The 20,399-nt window shown below is 40.4% G+C and overlaps 1 protein-coding gene across 1 annotated transcript in view; it reads right to left on the bottom strand.

Moving 5' to 3' along the window:
- The window catches only part of DEPDC1B (DEP domain containing 1B), a 117,216-nt gene extending 97,031 nt beyond the window's left edge, over positions 1 to 20,185 (bottom strand). Inside the window, exons 1-2 of the mRNA XM_050794378.1 lie at positions 19,416 to 20,185; positions 1,774 to 2,039 (exon numbers count right to left, since the gene is read on the bottom strand). Coding sequence (XP_050650335.1) covers positions 1,774 to 2,039; positions 19,416 to 19,463 — 314 coding nt within the window. The 5' untranslated portion in view covers positions 19,464 to 20,185. The remainder of the gene's footprint in view (positions 1 to 1,773; positions 2,040 to 19,415) is intronic.
- Between the last annotated feature and the right edge of the window lie 214 nt (positions 20,186 to 20,399).

The raw sequence follows: 20,399 nt of genomic DNA, 5'->3' as shown, positions 1-20,399 counted from the left end.
ACTGTAATAGAAGCCTGCATGTATGCAACGGCTGGCTGTACACTCATTAGCTCACTCTCAATTCAAGGCACGAGTACCTCAACAAATGACTTACATGTCTAAATGGATTTCATCCCAGATTAATCTAGGTAATTGGCAAAAGTCAGTGGTTAACTTATATAACTTCCACTCAGGAAAATGGAAAGCCATAATGAACTTTCAAGTAGTAAATGGTGAAAAAAAAAAAATACTGTTCCATTTATGACTCACAAGTATAAAAAGTATAAAAAGAGAAACTGGGGGAAAAAATAATTGTTTAATGGATGAATTTAATCTATCTTGTGTACTCTATTTTTTAAAAGGGGATACATGGTTAAGTCTTAATATTGAAGTGAAACATGTTCTGACAGTTAGTGCTCTGTAATCGGCTCCTATTTTACTCTGCTGGGACTCATAAAGCCTCCTGGGACTCGATGGGAGGTACCCAGTTTAAGGTCGCAATAGAATAGAATGGAAGTTACTCATCCAGAGAATCTTTCAGAAGTGTTCTAGCTAAATCTTGTTGGGGTACAAGCAATTAAAGTTTTCCAAGAGAAATAATCATTTAAGAATTCCCAATAAAGTGTGGCATGTAGAATCAGGGCTAAAATTTCCACTGCCTGATGCTATTAAGTACTAAGGTCTCAGAATAGGCCAAGATTACCCAATATCCTAATTAAAAGTGGAATCAGCAAAGCCAAAACTAACCACCAAGTGGAGAGATGACTAATTGCCCAGATGACAATACTGATATCTGCACGCAAGAGACTGCTGATGAAACTCCCTGAGGAAGTTAGATCCTAATGCACAGCAATGTCTGTTCTTCACCCTACGCACTCACGACAGACACTCTCACCCTTCTCTGCCTTTCTCAGCAGCTAGTCCAAGAGGGAGACAAAGAAATGGTTCAGATATGAAAGAGCCAGATTTCCTCTGTTCAAAGCCATGTGTCTCAGTGGAATGCCCTCACTGAATATGATGCAATCACACTCCTTATTGTTCAGCTGGAGTAAAAAAAGCACATAATAAGGGTCCATATTCTCCATTCCGTCTTTTAATCCATGTAGAGAACTCAACAATTCCTTTATGGACCTGTGTGACTTCATTCCTCTTTAGTCCTCTCCCACACCTGAATCTTAGGTTGGTCCCCTCCACCTCCAGCAATAAAACTGCCAAGTATGCAGTAAGAAGGGAAGTGCAGGACAAGCAATCTTCATTTTCCCTTGGATTATCTGGTGGTAAGTGTCCACAGGATAAAATAGCACTGAAACATGAGCAAAAATGTTTGCAGAAAAGCAGACTCACATTGTCAGCTTAATCTGACACATCAGGGAATTCTAGCATAATTGTTCACATAGGCCCTGAGCTGTTTAAAGATCACACACACTCTGCTACTAACCTCCTAAATATACCAATCCCCATTGCTCAGAAAAGCTGAACCCAGAGCTACTGCTCCACCATTTCAGATTCTCCAGAAGTACTAAGTTATGGCCACCATCTTCCCAGGTGAGCAAAAGGCAAGAAAAGATTTCCTTACTGAAACATCACTGCAACAAAACACAGCTAAGAAGCCAAGAAAAATCGCAACTGGTTTTATTGTAGCACATATTCAGTTCTCCACTCAACAAATCACAACTAGACCCACTGTTCAGTGAACAAGGTAAATTCTTACACATCAGCAAGCTTCAACAGACTTGGACCAGATTCACTCATCTCCCCAATTCCTCACCTTCCAGGTTTACATGTTGCCATTACCTGTATAAGTGACGATTGTCTTCAAAATCTTCCTGACCCCATTTTCCCTTGATGTCTTCAATAACGTGATTCTTCAGGAATTTTTTTAGCAGCTGGACCGTTTGTTTGCGGGTCACTTCGGGGCCGAAGTTTTGACTGCACCTCAGCAGCTCATGAAGCCAATCCACAGCTTCGGCGGCTGTGAAACAATGCTCGTAGCTCTTGAAACGACAGCGATGTTTCCGTAAGGGCATCTTAGCACGAAAAAGCTCCACGGTCTCATTCCACTAGGGGAAAGAAAGAGAATGGCATTTAGTAATCAACTGATTTTTTTTAAGATTACTACATCCCAAATAATTAAAGCAAAGAATGCAATTTTTCCACTTAAATTGCTTTAATAACAGGTAGAGCCTTGAAAATGTTTTATCTACAGGCTTCAAACTCTAATAAAGTTTGGGAGAATGGATGGTGGTAATGGCTGTACAGCATTGTGAATGTACTTAGTGCCATAGAACTATACACTTTAAAAAACAGTTAAAATAGTTTTATATTATGTATATTTTACCACAATTAAAACAAAAATAATTTTTTTTTTTTTTTTTTGAGATGGAGTCTAGCTTTGTCGCCCAGGCTGGAGTGCAGTGGTATGATCTCAGCTCACTGCAACCTCCGTCTCCCAGATTCAAGTGATTCTCCTGCCTCAGCCTCCCAAGTAGCTGGGATTACAGGCGCCCAATACCACACCCAGCTAATTTTGATATTTTTAGTAGAGATGGAGTTTCACCATGCTGGTCAGGGTGGTCTCAAACTCTTGACCTCAAGTGATCCGGCCGCCTCGGCTTCACAAAGTGCTGGGATATACAGGAGTGAGCCACTGCACACAGCCTCAAAAATAGAAATTATTGATAGAAAAAAAACTCTAAAGAAAATACAACTTTTCAAGGGTGGTTCATCATTTATTCATTCAAGAAATATTTACTGAGGAGGTTGCCATCAAATTGTCCTATTAATGGATTTTTACATAAATGAAGAACGTACAGTAAATAATGATTAAAACTAAGCCTACTATGCAAACTTTGCTTTTTGGAGCCCCCTGTTTAGTATGACTTTACCTTCATTCAGCAAATATTTCTAGATTGCTTATTATGTGAAAGGCATTGTGGAGGGAGGAAAAGAGACGAAAAAGATAATACAGTGCCTGATGTCAAACAGCTCAAAACCACAAAGAATAAACCTTTGAAAAGTGATGAGCCAGTTTTTACTTACACGTAAAACAAAGCTTTTTGAAAGAATAGCTACTAGATACCTCAAAAAATATATATTAGTTTAAAACTACCTCATGGTTCCTTGGAAAGGACCTACAAGTTTAAGTGTGCATGACATCTTCAGATACCACACTGAAAAGTAGACCGGGTAGAGAGAGCTCAGGCACTCTGTCAAACACTGCTGGGTTGAGAGGCCTATTCTACAACTGACCAGCAGGGCAACCTTTGACTCATTGCTAGGTAAGCCTCCGTTACTACAGGTGTAACACAGTACCCACATGATAGGGTTGTTACAAAGACCAGATGAGATAATATTGATGCAGCCTATCACAGTGTCTGTCACGAAAGAAGTGCTTAATAAACATTAGCCATTATAGCATCATTGCTGCTGTATTTATTAATATTATCAGGGTGGGTGTGGCTGTCAGAGCTGAGTGAGTACATTGGAAAGACCCTGGAATGGGGTCTCCATTGGCCATTAGTCCAGCATCTGCCAATAACTATGTGGCTTTGGTACAGTTCACACTTTTCTCTAGGAATTTGTCCTAAATAAAAACATGGCCCCAGAAGCTCAGAAAATTTCAGATTTTGGGAGTCAAAAATCATGGAAATTAAAATGAGAGGTCTGCTAAGAAACAGCACACCACACACTGCTTGGATCCACTTCGGTTAAATCCAGGGAATATATATCCCATTGCTTCCACTTTATTCAGGAACCTTGCTTTGTCAAATCAAGTACATACTAACTCATTGTAATACACTGCTGGCAATGCTCACCACCCAATGATCCTAACCTTTAAGTTAAGAAACACTGGACCACCTCAGGATAACAGAATCAATCCCTGTGGAATGGGCAAAACATGAGGTATGGAGTCAGACCTGAGTCCAAATCCCAGTTCTGCCATATACTGGTTTCACAGGGCCTGGCACATGGTTAAGAACTGAAAAAAATCCAGTTTCCTTCCACTACAAGATGCCACTAGGGGGCACGTGAACTGCCATGTCTCATAGCATCCTTGAAGACAAAAACCATATGTCTCTCTTAAATGTTACTTTCAAATAACTTCATGACAACTCAGCCTCTTTCTCCTTATATCTGTGAAGTTACATCAGTGAGCAGGAAATCAGGAAGCAAATAAATGACTTTTTTGTTCTCATTAGACTACAATATGTCCCAAATTTGTCTCCCCACTGTGTCTTTATATATATGAAATCCTCATAATAACCATCTTTCAGACGGAATTAAGAAATGTACTCAAATCTACCCAGCTAATAAGTGGTAGAACCAATCTGTATTTTCAAATCTATAACTTGAATTTTAAAAAATCTATGTTCTAGGCTACCCTCTTTGGGTCCCCTCCCTTTGTATGGGAGCTCTGTTTTCACTCTATTAAATCTTGCAACTGCACTCTTCTGGTCCATGTTTGTTACAGCTCAAGCTGAGCTTTCGCTCGCTGTCCACAGCTCGCCGTCCACCACTGCTGTTTGATACCATCGCAGACCCGCTGCTGACTTCCATCCCTCCGGATCCGGCAGGGTGTCAGCTGTGCTCCTGAGCCAGCGAGGCACCCACTGCTGCTCCTGATCCAGCTAGAGGCTTGCCATTGTTCCTGCACAGCTAAGTGCACGGGTTCACCCTAATCGAGCTGAACACTAGTCACTGGGTTCCATGGTTCTCTTCCTTGACCCACGGCTTCTAATAGATCTATAACACTCACTGCATGGCCCAAGATTCCATTCCTTGGAATCCGTGAGGCCAAGAACCCAAGGTCAGAGAACACAAGGCTTGCCACCATCTTGGAAGTGACCCGCCGCCATCTTGGAAACGGCCCAGGACCATCTTGGGAGCTCTGGGAGCAAGGACCCCCAGGTAACATTTTGGCGACCACAAAGGGCCCTCCAAAGTGGTGAGTAATATTGGACCACTTTCACTTGCTATTCTGTCCTATCCTTCCTTAGAATTGGAGGAAAATACCGGGCACCTGTCAGCCAGTTAAAAACGATTAGCATGGCCGCGGGACTTAAGACTCAGGTGTGAGGCTATCTGAGGAAGAGCTTTTTAACAACCCCTTCTGGGTTGGGGACCTTGGTCTGCCTGGTCCCCAGAAGGGTTGGGGTCCTTGGTCTGCCTGGAGCCAGCTTCCACTTTCAGTTTTCTTGGGGAGGCTGAGGGCGGACTAGAGGCAGAAAGCTGTAGTCCCAAACCCCCGGCATTAGCCGGTTCAGATCATGGCGCAGCCAGAAGTCTCTACTCAACAGTCGCCCATGCATGCGCCCCCACCTTTCCTTCTGACCATACCTCCTGGGTCCCGACCACGACTTTCTTGAAAGCGTAGCCTCAAAATTCTCCTTACCTCTGAATCTACTTCTTCCAATCCCTGCCTCCTAGGTACTAATGGTTTAGACTTTAGATTTAGATTTCCTCTAGCAAGTTGTATCTCCAAAGCGATCTGAGGAAGCTCTACGCTGAGTCCTTAGGCATCTAGGCTATAAACCCAGGGAGTCTTATCCCTGGTGTCCCTCGCAATTTAGGCATACAGCTCTCCACATGAGCAGTTATGTGGGACCTGTTCCCCACCACCCTTGCCAGGACCCCAAGTTTGTAATGGCTAAGAGGAGGAGAGAGAGAGACATGGAAGAGAGAGAGAGACGGAGGGGAGAGAGAGAGAGACAGAGGGGAGAGAGAGAGGGGGGGGGAGAGAGAGAGACAGAGGGGAGAGAGAGAGACGGAGGGGAGAGAGAGAGACGGGGGGGAGAGAGAGAGAGAGACGGAGGGGAGAGAGAGAGAGGAAGTCAAAGGAAAAAAAGAGAAAGAAATAGTTAAAAAAAAAAAAAAAAAGTGTGCCCTATTCCTTTAAAAGCCAGGGTAAATTTAAAACCTATAATTGATAATTGAAGGTCTTCTCCGTGACCCTATAACACTCCAATACTACCTCACTGTCAGCGTAAACAAGGGCGTAGCCTGAAAACACTGAGACCACTGACAACCCATAGCTTTCCTATCAAAAATCCTTAACCCAGTAACCCGCGAATGTATTCAATCTGTAGCAACAACTGCTTTGCTAAAAGTAGAAAAATAACTTTTAGAGGAAACCTCATTGTGAGCACACCTCACCAGTTCAGAATTATTCTAAGTCAAAAAAGCAAAAAGGTAGCTTACTAACTGAAAAATCTTAAAGCATGGGGCTCTTCTGTTAGAAAAAGGTAATTTAACACCAACCACTGATAATTCACTTAACCCAGATCCTAACAGGGGACTTAAATCTTAATTACCATACTAAGGTCCAACCAGACCTAGGAGGAACTCCCTTCAGGAAAGGACAATAGATGGTTCCTCCCAGGTGATTGAGGAAAAAACCACAATGGGTATTCAGTAATTGATAGGAAGACTCTTGTTGAAGCAGAGTTAGAAAAATTGCTTAATAACTAACTGGTCTCCTCAAACTTACAAGCTGTTTGCACTTCGTCAAGTCTTAAAGTACTTACAGAATCAAAAAGGACTATCTCAATCCTGACTCAAAAGGTTACCTACACCCTCACTGAAACAAATTTGCATAAGAACTGCTTTTATGGGTACACATCTTGATGGGGCAGCTGGGTTATTATGAAATAGGAACCCAGTTCAGTTCTAGGACTCACCCCTGAGCACAAAGGCAATGTTGGGCACACTGGTAAAGGACCAGTAGAATCCAACAGTCCGGCTCCCTTTCTTTATGGTCAAGAAAGGCGGGAAAAGGGATGCAGGTCTGCTACATTGGTGAGCATAACTAATCCGATAAGCAGAGGTCCATGGATGGTTACATACCCTGGAAAGGAATAAGCATTAGGATCATAGAGGACACTCTAGGAGTAATGCTCATCGGAAAATGACTAGGGGCGCTGGCATCCCTATGTTCTTTTTTCAGATGGGAAACATTCCCCTCCGCAAGGCAAAAACACCCCTAAGATGTATTCTGGGGAACTGGGACCAATTTGACCCTCAGACGCTAAGAAGAAATGACTTACATTCTTCTGCAGTACCACCTGATATCCTCTTCAAGGGGAGAAACCTGGCCTCCTGAGGGAAGTATAAATTATAACATCATCTTACAGCTAGACTTCTTTTGTAGAAAAGAAGGCAAATGGAGTGAAGTGCCATATGTACAAACTTTCTTTTCATTAAGAGACAACTCGCAATTATGTAAAAAGTGTGATTTATGCCCTCCAGGAAGCCCTCAGAGTCTACCTCCCTACCCCAGCATTCCCCTGACTCCTTCTCCAACTAATAAGGACCCCCCTTCAACCCAAACAGTCCAAAAGGAGATATATAAAGGGGTAAACAACGAACCAAAGAGTGCCAATAGTCCCCGATTACGCCTCCTCCAAGCAGTGGGAGGAGGAGAATTTGGCCCAGCCGGAGTGCATGTACCTTTTTCTCTCTCAGACTTAAAGCAAATTAAAATAGACCTAGGTAAATTCTCAGATAACCCTGATGGCTGTATTGATGTTTTACAAAGGTTAGGACAATTCTATTATGTTAATCAATCCGGAATCATCACTGAGAAAGTTAAAGAAATTCGAGATCAAATACAATGTAGAGCAGAGGAGCTTCAAAACACTGGACCCTGGGACCTCCTCAGTCAATGGATGTCCTGGATTCTCCCCTTCTTAGGACCTCTAACAGCTATAATATTGCTACACCTCTTTGGACTCTGTATCTTTAACCTCCTTGTTAAGTTTGTCCCTTCCAGAATTAAAGCTGTAAAACTACAAATCATTCTTCAAATGGAGCCCTAGATACAGTCCATGACCAAGATCTACCGTAGACCCCTAGACTGGCCTGCTAGCCCATGCTCCGATGTTAATGACATTGAAGGCACCCCTCCCGAGGAAATCTCAGCTGCACAACCCCTACTACGCCCCAATTCAGCAGGAAGCAGTTAGAGCAGTCATCGGCCAACCTCCCCAACAGCACTTGGTTTTTCCGGTGGAGAGGGGAAACTGAGAGACAGGACTAGCTGGATTTCCTAGGCCTACTAAGAATCCCTAAGGCTAGCTGAGAAGGTGGCCACTTCCACCTTTAAACACGGGGCTTGCAACTTAGCTCACACACCACCAATCAGATAGTAAAGAGAGCTCACTAAAATGCTAATTAGGCAAAAACAGGAGGTAAAGATAGCCAATCATCTGTTGCCTGAGAGCACAGCAGGAGGGACAATGATTAGGATATAAACCCAGGCATTCAAGCTGGCAACGGCTGCCCTCTTTGGGTACCCTCCCTTTGTATGAGAGCTCTGTTTTCACTCTATTAAATTTTGCAACTGCAAAAAAAAAAAAAAAAAAAAAAAAAAAAACCTATGTTCTACCTACAGTCTGCTGAAAATACAAAAATGTTAAAGGGAAATAACAGTCTCATCTCCATATTGTTTTAAAGCTAGCTCTAGAAAAGAATCGAATAAGTACTTGTTTAATAAATGCTTATATAATATGTGATCTCTTTTTTTTTTTTTTCCCAGCCACTTTACTTTTAGGGATTCACTATATAAAAGCAGCAATATAAGAGATTAAAAAGCATTTACAGGCCAGGTTCAGTGGTTTACACCTCTAATCCCAGCACTCTGGGAGAATGAGGTGGGCAGCACACCTGAACCAAGGAGTTCAAGACCAGCCTAGGCATCATGGAGAAACCCCATTTCTACAAAAAAAAATTAAAAATTAGCCAGGTGTAGTGGTGTGTGCCTGTAGCCGCAGCTATTCGGGAAACTGAGGTGGGAGGCTGAAGTGGGAGGATCACTTGAGTCTGGGAGGTCAAGGCTGCAGTGAGCCATGATTGCACCACTGCCCTCCAGCCTGGGCGACAGAGTGAGACCCTGTCTCAAAGAAAGATAAAAGTATTCACAAGTTAAATTTTATTTAAACATGTTGAATTATATTTAATAAACCTGAGTGCTTTTTCAGATAAAGCATTTATAAGTATTTTTATATACTTATATTTATAAGTTTCATAATCAGAGAAAAATTAGAACTAATTTGCCATTTTATAATCAGATAAAAACCAGAACTAATTTGAATAAAATTGACTGAAGTGTGGAATAGCCATAAAACAAAATACTATCGATAGTTCCAAATAGAAATAGATATCGTAAATATAACTAAGTGGAAGAAAAACATACAAAACACTATATATAATCTGATCCTATCTGCTTTAGTATATGCATGTGAAAAGCTAAATGAATATATAACAAACTGTTCAAAAAAAAGAAAAGTCATCTCTTTTGAAGAAGGAATATAAGGCAACTTTTATTGTGTAATATATCTCTAATTTCTTCCTACATAATTACTTCGACATCTTTTTCGGAACATAGGCTCCCTGCCAGTCCTCCTAATGTCCTTAAAATTCATAGTCATATTCTCATTTTCTCCTCTCATTCAAGTCTGTCATTTTACAAATTCTGAATCTTTTATTTCTCAGCTCTCTTCCTATTTAAATCATATTTTTCTGATGTCACCTTTTTCTTTAAACTATATTTCTGATCTCAGAGTTATTTTTTTTGTTTTTTTGCAGTTTTTTTTTGCCCAACCTTGGGTCATGTTTTCCCTTCTAATCATGTCTTTTCTTCCAGATTTCATACTCTCTGCTGCCCAACCACCTGAGAAACTATTATTCTATTTCTCTTTTATTTTTGATGGCCAACCTTCTCAGCCACATTTATAATTCCTGAGCATACAACAGCAGGAGCCTGAGGGGCTGAAGTGGGGTTTGTGTATGCATGCACCCCAGATGTGTAGCACAGTGTGTGACCTACACTAGGTATTCAGTAAGCAAGTGCTTAATCGATCTTTCACTTTTTCTACTTTTTTTTTTTTTTTGAGACGGAGTCTCACTATATAGCCCAGGCTGGAGTGCAATGGCATGATCTCGGCTTAATGCAATCTCTACCTCCCGAGTTCAAGCGATTCTCCTGCCTCAGCCTCCCAAGTGGCTAGGATTACAGGCATGAGCCACCACACCCAGCTAATTTTTATATTTTTAGTAGAGATGAGGTTTCACCATGTTGGTCAGGCTAGTGTTGAACTCCTGACCTTAGATAATCCACCCACCTCAGCCTCCCAAAGTGCTGGGATTACCTGCGTGAGCCACCACACCCAGCACTTTTTCTACTCTTTTTAACCAACTTCTCAACCTCACAAAATTTAATCCCACTAATTCCTAATCATGTCTTCCTCCTGGCCAAATTGAAATAGCTTTTTATTCTTATCCACATTAATCTGTCTACTTCTTTTGACACTGTTATGAGTCATGCTCCAAATTAAGTTAGTCCAAATTTAATATCTTTAATTTAAAAACACACAGAAACAAGGCAAGCCATGAGTAGGATAAGATATATCTGTCATGCCTAAACAAAACAAAAAAAATCAATAAGAAAAAGACACTCCAATTAAAAAATAAAAAAAAAAATTTAAACAGGCATATCATAAAAAAGATCTTCAAATGTCCTATAACATACACAAAGATGTTAAACCTCATTAATTATCAATGCAATGTAAAAGAACTCAACAAGTCAATATCATGACATGGCTGTCAGAATAACTAAAATGAAAGACAGGCTGATCTAACGATCCCACTTTTCGGTATTTGGCCAAAAGATTTAAAGTCAAGATGTCAAGGAGATGTCTGCACTCCCAAGTTCATTGAAACACTATTTACAAGAGTTAAGTTATGGAATCAACCTAAAAGTCCATCAACAGATAAATGAATAAAGAAAACGTGGTAAACGTATACAATATAATACTATTCAGCCTTTAAAAAAAGAAAGAAATGTTGTCATTTGCAAGGACATGGATGGAAGTGGAGAACATTATGCCAAGTGAAATAAGCCAGGAACAGAAAGACAAATAATGCCTATTCTCATTTATATGTGGAATCTAAAACAACTGAATTCAAAGAGGCAAAAAGCAGAATGGTGGTAACCAGAGACTGAGGGGAGTAGAGAACGGGGAGATAATGGTCAAAGGGAACAAAGCCTTAACTAGACAGGAAATTATCTTTTTTGTTTGAGGTATCTTGCACATCATGGTAAAGATATTAATAATAATGTACATTCAAAATCTGAGACTAAATTTCAAGTGTACAACAAAAAAATGTTAAGTATTTGAGGTGATGGATATGGTAATTAGCTTGATTTAATTATTCCATTGAATTCATAAATCATAACATCATTTTGTTCCCTACGAATATATACAACTATAATTTGTCAGTTTACAATTTTAAAAACTAAAAAAAATTTTTAGAGACCTAAAACATAAGAAAAAAGATAGGCAATACTAAGTGCTGGTAAGAATGTGAAAGTACTAGAAATCTCATACACTGCTGAAAGGAATGTAAATTGGTGTGACCAGTTTGGAAAACAGATTGGCAGTATCTACAAAAGCTAAATATCTGAACACCTTATAACTCAGCAATTCTACTCCTAAGCATATACCCAACAGAAATCCATATATATGTTCCCCAAAAGACACATTATTCATAATGGCACTATCCATAATAGGCAGAAACAACCCAAATGTCCATCAACATAAGTTTTAATATATTCACCAATAGAATGCAGTGAAAATGAACGAACTATTGCTACATGCCACAACATAGACGAATTTCAGAAAATAATACTGAGATGAAGAGGCCAGATATGAAAAGTAAATACTATATGATTCCATTTACTTGAAGTACAAAAGCAGGCCAAATGATCCGTGATATTTGAAGTAATGATAGTAGTTACCTTCATAAGGAGGTAGGGACCAAGTGGGGGAAAGGAGACTTCTACAGTGCTAGTAATATGATATTCCTTGATCTAAGTGTTGGTTACATGGGATGCTCACTTTATGAAAATTTGTTGAGTTGTATACTTTCTATACAACTCAACAAATTTTTTTGAGCATTTTTATGTACGTTATGCCTAATTAACACCTAAAAACAAAAACACATAATATACATACGCACATGCTCACATACTAAAATCCTCCTTAAGAGCAATCCACAGTTGTAGATTATTACTCACATGAAAGATGGCAAATATGAACTGGTTGGTTGGGGTGGTAAACTGGGTGTGGAAGAGAGTAGGGAGGTTGGAGAAGAAACCAAGTGAGTGGATGAAGGAGGGAAAGTATGTAAACAGGAAAAGCAGAGCAAAGGCTAAATAATGAATAGTAGAAAGGGAGCCCATAAAGAGTCCAACAACGCTGATTTAACTTCTCTACCTATCCACCCACTTTACAAGGTTATTGTAAGATCAAATGAGATCATAACTATAAAAGTCCTTTGTTAAAAATGTGTTCCTCAAATATAAGGATAATATATAAAATGTCCAGGATATCTCTTAAATTACAAGGTTCATCTATTCTAGAGCTGGAAAAAAATCTTTGGGACAAAATCAAGACCTTAGCAGGATACACAACTTAGCAAATGTCATTCAGGTACTTAGTCTGTGAATAAGATCTGGAATCCCGTGCTACGGACTTTTCTTCAAGTAGTCATTTCACTATACCAAGTACCTATGGATATTATCACACCTTTAAACAATTTTCACGTATTTTTAATCATTGATTATTGATTTTTTTAATACATGCTCTGATACCTAGCTTTCATTTATCATTAGATTTTTGCACCAAAAAGGCATAATGAAGTATGTAGAGCCGGGGGGAGGGTTAACAAAAAAGATTTTTATTTTATGTTGGTTGAACAATCATAATCATGAACTAAAATTACTTACTGCATAATACTTTATGCATTACATAAACATAATGAAGACATGGCTCTCTGGGACCCAATATTTCCAAATATCACTAGATATATCCACTAATTAACCCAGTTTGGTTAGCAGTTCTTCTGTTTGTTCTTTTAATTACAGAAGTAATAACACTCATTGAAACAAACGAATTAAATACAGAAGTATACACAAAAGCGTTTGCATATCTTACTCCATACCTATCACATACAGACACATAGACGGAATTTTTCCTTTGTAGGTGTGTTGTTTGTTGTTGTTTGCCATTTTAAGAAATGAGATCAATCGTGTTGTGTATGTTATAATACAACAAGACTTGCACCTAACATAGATATCTCTCTGCATCATACCTGCAAATCTAGCCCATTCTTGAGAATGTTCCGTAATTTCTTCTGCCATTTTCTAACAAACGGTCATCCAAGTTGTGCCCAGTTCAGTTTTTACAAATACATTACAAGTATATACATGTTTATATAACCTAAAGTAGCAAGGCTTTTGTTTATTTTTGATAGATTTCTAAAAAATATCAGCATATTTAAATCAGTTGTAGCAAGTCACACTTCCACCAACAATGTGGGAGCCTAAAGCCTTACACTTTGGCCTACACTAGACACTATCATTCCTTTCATTTCTGCCAATCTATGTAAAAGAAATTATAGATCCGTATTTTGTTTGCATTTTCATATATTTACCTTTAGTCATGTTCCTTTCTTCTTCTGAGATTTGCCATTTTTCTATTGGGTTGTCTCTTTTTTAAAATCAATTTTAAGAACTGTTTAATCTGTTAATGTTTAAGGGCATAGAAGTCAGGAAAGTTAATCAGTTTTGTTCAGTTCAATATCCTCACAACAAAGACCAGTGCCTGACATATAGTATACTCATTTAATATGTACTGATGAATATAGAATATTAAACCTTTTTCTTATATGTTAAGAATGTTTTATCTTAGTCTATCAATTTATTTACATAGTCTGTAGCTATACAATGATTTTTGTTGTAGATGTTGATGTTTTTATAAGGAAATAAAATCTATTTTCTTTATCAGTTCAAGGTTTATTCTCTTAAAGCTTCCCCATCCAGAGGTATTAAAATATTTATCAAAATTTTCTTTTAATATTTTAGAGGGTATCTTTTTTAATATGTAAACCTTTAACTGAATTTTGTATGGTGGGAGGCAGGGGATCTCTATTTTTTTCTGGATGGACAATTGTGTTAGTCCATTCTTGCATTGCTATAAAGAAATACCTGAGACTGGGTAATTTATAAAGGAAAGAGGTTTAATCGGCTTACGGTTCTGCAGAGTGTATAAGAAACATGGTGCCAGCATCTGCTCAGTTTCTGGTGAGGCCTCAGGAAGCTTTTATTCAAGGCAGAAGGTGAAGCAGAAGCAGGCAGAAGGAGGCACGTAACACAGCAAGGAGGAGCAAAAGAGAGCGAGGGACAAGGTGCCACGCTTTTTTTTTTTGAGTCGGACTCTTGCTCTGTCACTGAGGCTGGAGTGCAGTGGCGAGATCTCGGTTCACTGCAAGTTCCACCTCTCAGGTTCACGCCATTCTTCTGCCTCAGCCTCCCCAGCAGCTGGGACTACAGGCGCATGCCACCACACCTGGCTAATTTTTTTGTATTTTTAGTAGAGACCAGGGTTTCACCATGTTAGCCAGGATGGTCTCAATCTCCTGACCTTGTGATCCACCCGCCTCAGCCTCCCAAAGTGCTGGGATTACAGGCATGAGCCACCGCGCCCAGCCAGGTGCCACACTTTTAAACAATCAGATCTCACATGAACTCAGAGTGAAAACTCACTAATTATCATGAGGACAGTAACAGTCCATTCATGATCTGCCCCAGTGACCCAAACACCTCCCACTAGGCCACACCTCCAACACTGGGAATTACATTTCAATATGAGATTTGGAGGGGACAAATGTCCAAACCATATCAAGAGTCAATTATGCCATGCTTTTCTAAATGAACAGAAACACTATTAAGTAACCTTACATATCACATTTCTTGATTGTTTCTATCCTATTGAACAACTATCTGTTCCTGTGTAATACCATACAGTTGTCATTACAGTCAATACCTAGTATAAATCTCTGGCAGGACAACGCCCCTGTCTTCTTTGTGAGGGAATGTGAAAACTTCTTTTTTTTTTGAGACAGAGTCTCGCTCTGCCACCCAGGTTGGAGTGCAGTGGCGAGATCTCGGCTCACTGCAACCTCCAGCTCCCTGGTTCAAGTGATTCTCCTGCCTCAGCCTCCAGAGTAGCTGGATTAGAGGCATGTGCCACCACACCCAGCTAATTTTTGTATTTTTAGTAGAGACGGGATGTCACCATGTTAGCCAGGATGGTCTTGATCTCCTGACCTCGTGATCCACCCGCCTTGGCCTCCCAAAGTGCTGAGATTACAGGCATGAGCCACTACAACCGGCGTGAAAACTTTTTTGTGAGGTTCATTTCTCTTTGTGAGGGAAAATTCTTTTCAACTCTCAGATTTTTACTCTTCAGCAGGAGCTTTCAATTCATTGCATTCTCCCACACAGGGAAAAAAAATCCATTAGGATTTAGAATGGATTAACTGCTCTATTGCTACTGACTTTTATTTCATAATAGAAATATGAAATAGAAAATGTCTAATAAAACATCTTTATCAAAGTCTCATTGCCCCTTTTAAAAAGACAATTTATAAATAGACTTTTGAGTTTACTTATTTTGATTTTGAATGGTATTTATCATTATGGGTTGTATTTCCTTCATATATGAGATAGATTTTTCAAAGCCTGCTGAGGTCACCTTGGTCTCTGTTCCCACTTATTTCCAAATATAACTAGGGGTTATTTGGCTACCCCACTCAGAAAGAAAAATAATTATCTTTAAATAATCTAGCAATATACCATTCTCAGTCACATTTGGAAACAAAATATCCTATGTCAACAAAGAACAAGAAAGAGCTTGAATTTTTTTTCATGACATTATATTTGAAGAGAATCTTTATAGCAAATGGAACAAAACATTTGTTTTATGATTTTAAAACACTGTTTGTTTTGCTTTACTTATTAATTTCAGTCCCCTAGTTTCTCAGGAAAAAACAAAATCACACAATTGTTTTTGCTTAACATGATGAGGCAAACTATAAGACATATACCTACTGCTGTGCGTCCTGTTCTTTTCTCCAGGGTTTTCCATTTCCTTTCTTCTTAGTACCAAAAATATTATGATAGCAGTGCTATAAAGGAAACTGATTGGTGTGGGAATTCAGTGCAACCAGTTCTAGATCTACTTGTACTTGCCACATCCTTGTTGTGTGATCTTGCCATTCTAACTCTCAGATTCAGTGAAAGCTATATGTCTTTTAAAGTTTATCAGTTGCATCAGACCATATATATAACTCAGAATAAGTTCAAAGATAAGAAGATGTAAGCAGTTTCTAGAAAAAAATTTTCTTTCTCTCTACTTGAATGAACTATTGACACCAAGTTTACAAAAATGAAAGTGACTTCAATGAAAATGTATACATGGCTAATTAGCTTCATATTTATATGAAAGTGATTTCAAAGAAAATGTATAAATGACTAATTAGCTTCACATTTATCATGAGTTGGGGCTATTTGACTTTTGCCATAACATTTTACCTAATCTATAAAATGTTATTTTCAAATAAGACTTTGGAGCTTTAGAAAAATGGAGCTGTACATGCTTTGAGAAAGTAAAGTGAGCCATGAAAGGAGAAAATAAAGGCCTAGTTTTTGTATCCCAATAGATTTTTACCAACCTTTCCCTGAAGAAAGTTTAGAATGAGCATAATGGGAAAAGGGGGAAATTGTATGTTGTGGATGGAGGAAGGAAAGGTCAGCTATGTCCAATAAGTAAAGAGAGGACTAGTCTCAAACTATTCAACATATGATTTACCTAGCAAAAGCTTTAAGTCACAGCTGAATTACATTGGGGAAACAATTACAGGTTTTATAATGGAAAGAAGCATCTTCAATGTTGGCTGCAATCACTGACAGCAGGAATACTCACTTTTGAAAAAATAAAAATGGCCATTTTTTTCTGCTTTCCAAATCTTAGTTTAATATTATGTTCCTCAAACACTATAAAGTTGAGAACTGAAATGATTACCTGGGAAATTCTGGTGAAACTGAGGTGTTTGTTTCATTAATTATCCACGTCATTTATCTTCTTAACTTAACCTAAATTTAGCCTGAATATCATTTGTTAGAGACTGAAGACTTTTAGAGAGCAGAGAGCACCTTTTTTTAATTAAATAAATTCCTTTGATAATATTTTAATGTGACTCAAGAATCCAGCAGTATCTATATATGGGCCCTCTGCATCAATGAAAAGAAGTACCTCATACAATTCTGTGAATATGAGATTAAAATACAATTTCAATTATGAGGTAATTTCTTTTTTTTTTTTGTAGTCTAATGCAGGAAGAATGAAGACTAGTCATGTCGAGAACCAGAGCCTCACTACGTTTTCCTTGTGTAAGTCCTGTAAATAAATTGGTGAAGGGAATCATCAAATGCCTTATTTTCCTTCCCGCAAAGAGAATAAACCTTTTTGAAAGTCCCTGATAAGGTACAACCCTTATCCCTAAAGTTAGACCTACCAATAGCCGTGACCCCAGATCATTCTGGTGTCTGTATGGAGTGTTTGCAAAGATGAGTGCAATAATTCTTCCCATCCTCTCCACATGCACCTCTGTGGCTTTGCTACTTTGCCCATCAAGAAATTGAGTTGAATTTCTAGAATCTGGATTTAGCTGTTTAACTTGCTTTGACCAATGAGATTTGAACAAAAAGTAACAAGCTGAAACTTCCTTTTAGCTTTGTTGGAACCATGAGACCACTAGGTGAAGATGCCTCCGATAAACTGTTAGAGATATATGACCCAGGTAATAGCCAGGACCAAGTCAAGCAGCCATCTTCCATCATCCAGTACTAGCCAAGTCATATTACTTGTGGCACATGAGTGAACTCCACAGAAGACCCGTTGACATGAGTCTAGCCCAGATTACTGATCCAAAGGATAATCAAATAAAATGCTTATCTTTTTGCCAATGTCACAGACTCTCCCAAGTCCTCTTTTTTTTTTTTTTTTTTTTTTTTTTTTTTTTTTTTTTTTTTTTTTGAGATGGAGTTTTGCTCTTGTTGCCCAGACTGGAGTGCAATGATGCACTCTTGGCTCAGTGCAACCTCCACCTCCCAGGTTCAAGCGATTCTCCTGCCTCAGCCTCCCAAGTAGGTGGGATTACAGGCAGGTGCCACCATGCCCAGCTAGTTTTTGTATTTTTAGTAGAGACAGGGTTTTGCTGTGTTGGCCAGGCTGGTCTCAAACTCCTGACCTCAGGTGATCCATCCACCTTGGCCTCCCAAAGTGCTGGGATTACAGGAATGAGCCACCGTGCCCAGCCCCAAGTTCCCTTAAATCATGTAAAATTTCATGAGTATGTGGCACGTGCAGTTTTCGGTGAAGAGGATCCTTAATCTTCATCAGCTTCTCAAAGTGATCTATGAGCCAAATTTTAAAAGACCCATCAGCACCAACTATGGTTTCTCTTCCAGAAGCTGGCCTTCTCAGCTCTGGCTTGACCTACTGGTATAGTGTGTAGCTGGCTTTGGAAAGAAAAGGAAACCCTATTTACATTATCTGTATTCCAGCATCCTCACCTCTTCCATAAGTCTAGCTGAGTAAGAGTTTGGATCTTAGTTCCCACCTTTTCCTGTGTATTCATTATGATGCATGGAGCGATGAGAGTAATTCCCATGTTAAATGTGGCCAGAGAGGTTGGCAGACCAAGGAGCAAGTTACCGTCCTCCCAGATTACCATTACACTTCCACAGAAAGTCCTCTAAACACTTGCCGCAGATATTACCAAATTGTCACCCTTTATTCCATTATAGTAAGCCTTTGAGGTAGAAATCACTAAAATTACTTGCTCCAGGCCATAAAGCAGACCAAGTACACCTCAATACCAAAGCTTTTCTCCCAGGAAAAAAAAAAAAAAAAAAAAAAAAAAAAAAAAAAAAAAAAAAAAAAAACGGACCCAGGGACCCTCTGGGTCGGCAAAGACTCTTCTAAAACATCTGTCCGGGCCAGCTCCTCAGTTGGATCGGTGCTGACAGAAACAGAAACGCCAGGGGCCGGAAATGTGGCCAGGACGATGCCCCTCTGTTCTGGGCACCGTTTGTTCGAATACCTCGTCAGGTATCATCAGGTGTCACTCAGGAAGGAGACACGCCCTGCCTGGACTGCAGCGAACGCTGAGCGTTACGGGGTACGTGGTGGCCCTCAGGTTACCGACCGGGTCCGTTAGATTCCAGAGGACAAAAGGCAGGGAGCAGCCTGGTCTTGGGGTCTTTAAATAGAGAGGTGCCATCTACTGCCGAAAACCAAGTCAACATCTCGGGACAAAGCTGCACTCACCCCCGGCCGGCTGAGCTCTGGGCCCCTTTAGCCTTTCTTTGAGCCTGGTCCAGTAAAAAGCAGCCCCAGCAGTCCCAGCTGAAACGCTCCACACCCGGGCCCCGCTGAACTGCAGAAGCGAAGACTGACAAGCACTCTGTCCGCTCGTAGAGTGGGAGCTCGCGGCACCGGCGGCTCCGCCCAGGCCCCCGCACACTCACTCACCAGCCTGGTAGCTCTGTAAGGCCCGGGCCCCACGATGCGATGCTCCATGGCGAGTAGGCAGCAGCGGCAGCAGCCGCGCCAGCGCCGATCTCCGCCAGCCGGCGGAGCAGCAGTTTGAATCCCAAGCCCGCGGGCTCCGGGCGCTGATTGGGCGGCGCGAAGGTACGTCACCGGAACTGCGCAGAGTGGGCGGGGAGGTCGGTGTCTCTCCGAGACCGGCGGCGCATGGAGCTCCGGCTGCCAACTTGCCTGAGGTGAAATCTGTTGCCCACCCTGGTCCCACCGTGCGAGCACACCTGGGCAGGTGCGACTACGGGGCCAGGGGCGTCTCTCCCGCGCTGGACAACGCTGTGCAGCGCCCTTCCCAGATTTCTGCGTCGGAGCAACACAAACACACGCATTCTTTACAAAAGGGTCAATAAAAGGGTGTTACCCAACGACCGAAACCCAGCTTTGGGCCGCGTGGATAAATCCCTGTCCTCCCTACCGAGTGCACTATGAGCCTGGAGGTGCTGCTAACTCTGGGAGAAGCAGGTAATGAAATGAAGCGAGGCGACAGCTTTTACCAATGGAGGGACATTTAAAAACGGGATAGAGAGCACATGGCCACAAGGAACGTAGACAGTATGTAAGGGCAATAAAGAGCGGGAAGGGAGCCCAGATTATCTTCTGTTTGTTCTCTTGATAGTCTTTTCTCCTTTGAGTTCTATGTTTTGTATTGGACTGATATTTTTAGTCCTTGGCAATAGGGTTGTGAGTCCTTTTTTGACTGCTTAGAATTTTCCCCCTGGGAATTGCTTGTCCGATTTGCAATATTTCAGAGGGACAAATGAAGTAACTCCATATACTTACGACTCTGTACCCTACTCAAATTTGGTCATCTCTGTAAGTACCCAGGATAAGACGTTGAAGGAGTGAAGATGTGCCATTCCAAAATATGCGTAATTGGTATATTGATTATTTCGAGCGGAAAACATTGGAGAA

This window comes from Macaca thibetana, chromosome 6, assembly GCF_024542745.1.
Source record: "Macaca thibetana thibetana isolate TM-01 chromosome 6, ASM2454274v1, whole genome shotgun sequence".
In the NCBI taxonomy this organism is placed as follows: Eukaryota; Metazoa; Chordata; class Mammalia; order Primates; family Cercopithecidae; genus Macaca; species Macaca thibetana.
The sequence above is the reverse complement of the archived record's forward strand: the minus strand, read 5'-3'. Positions and strand labels throughout refer to the sequence as shown.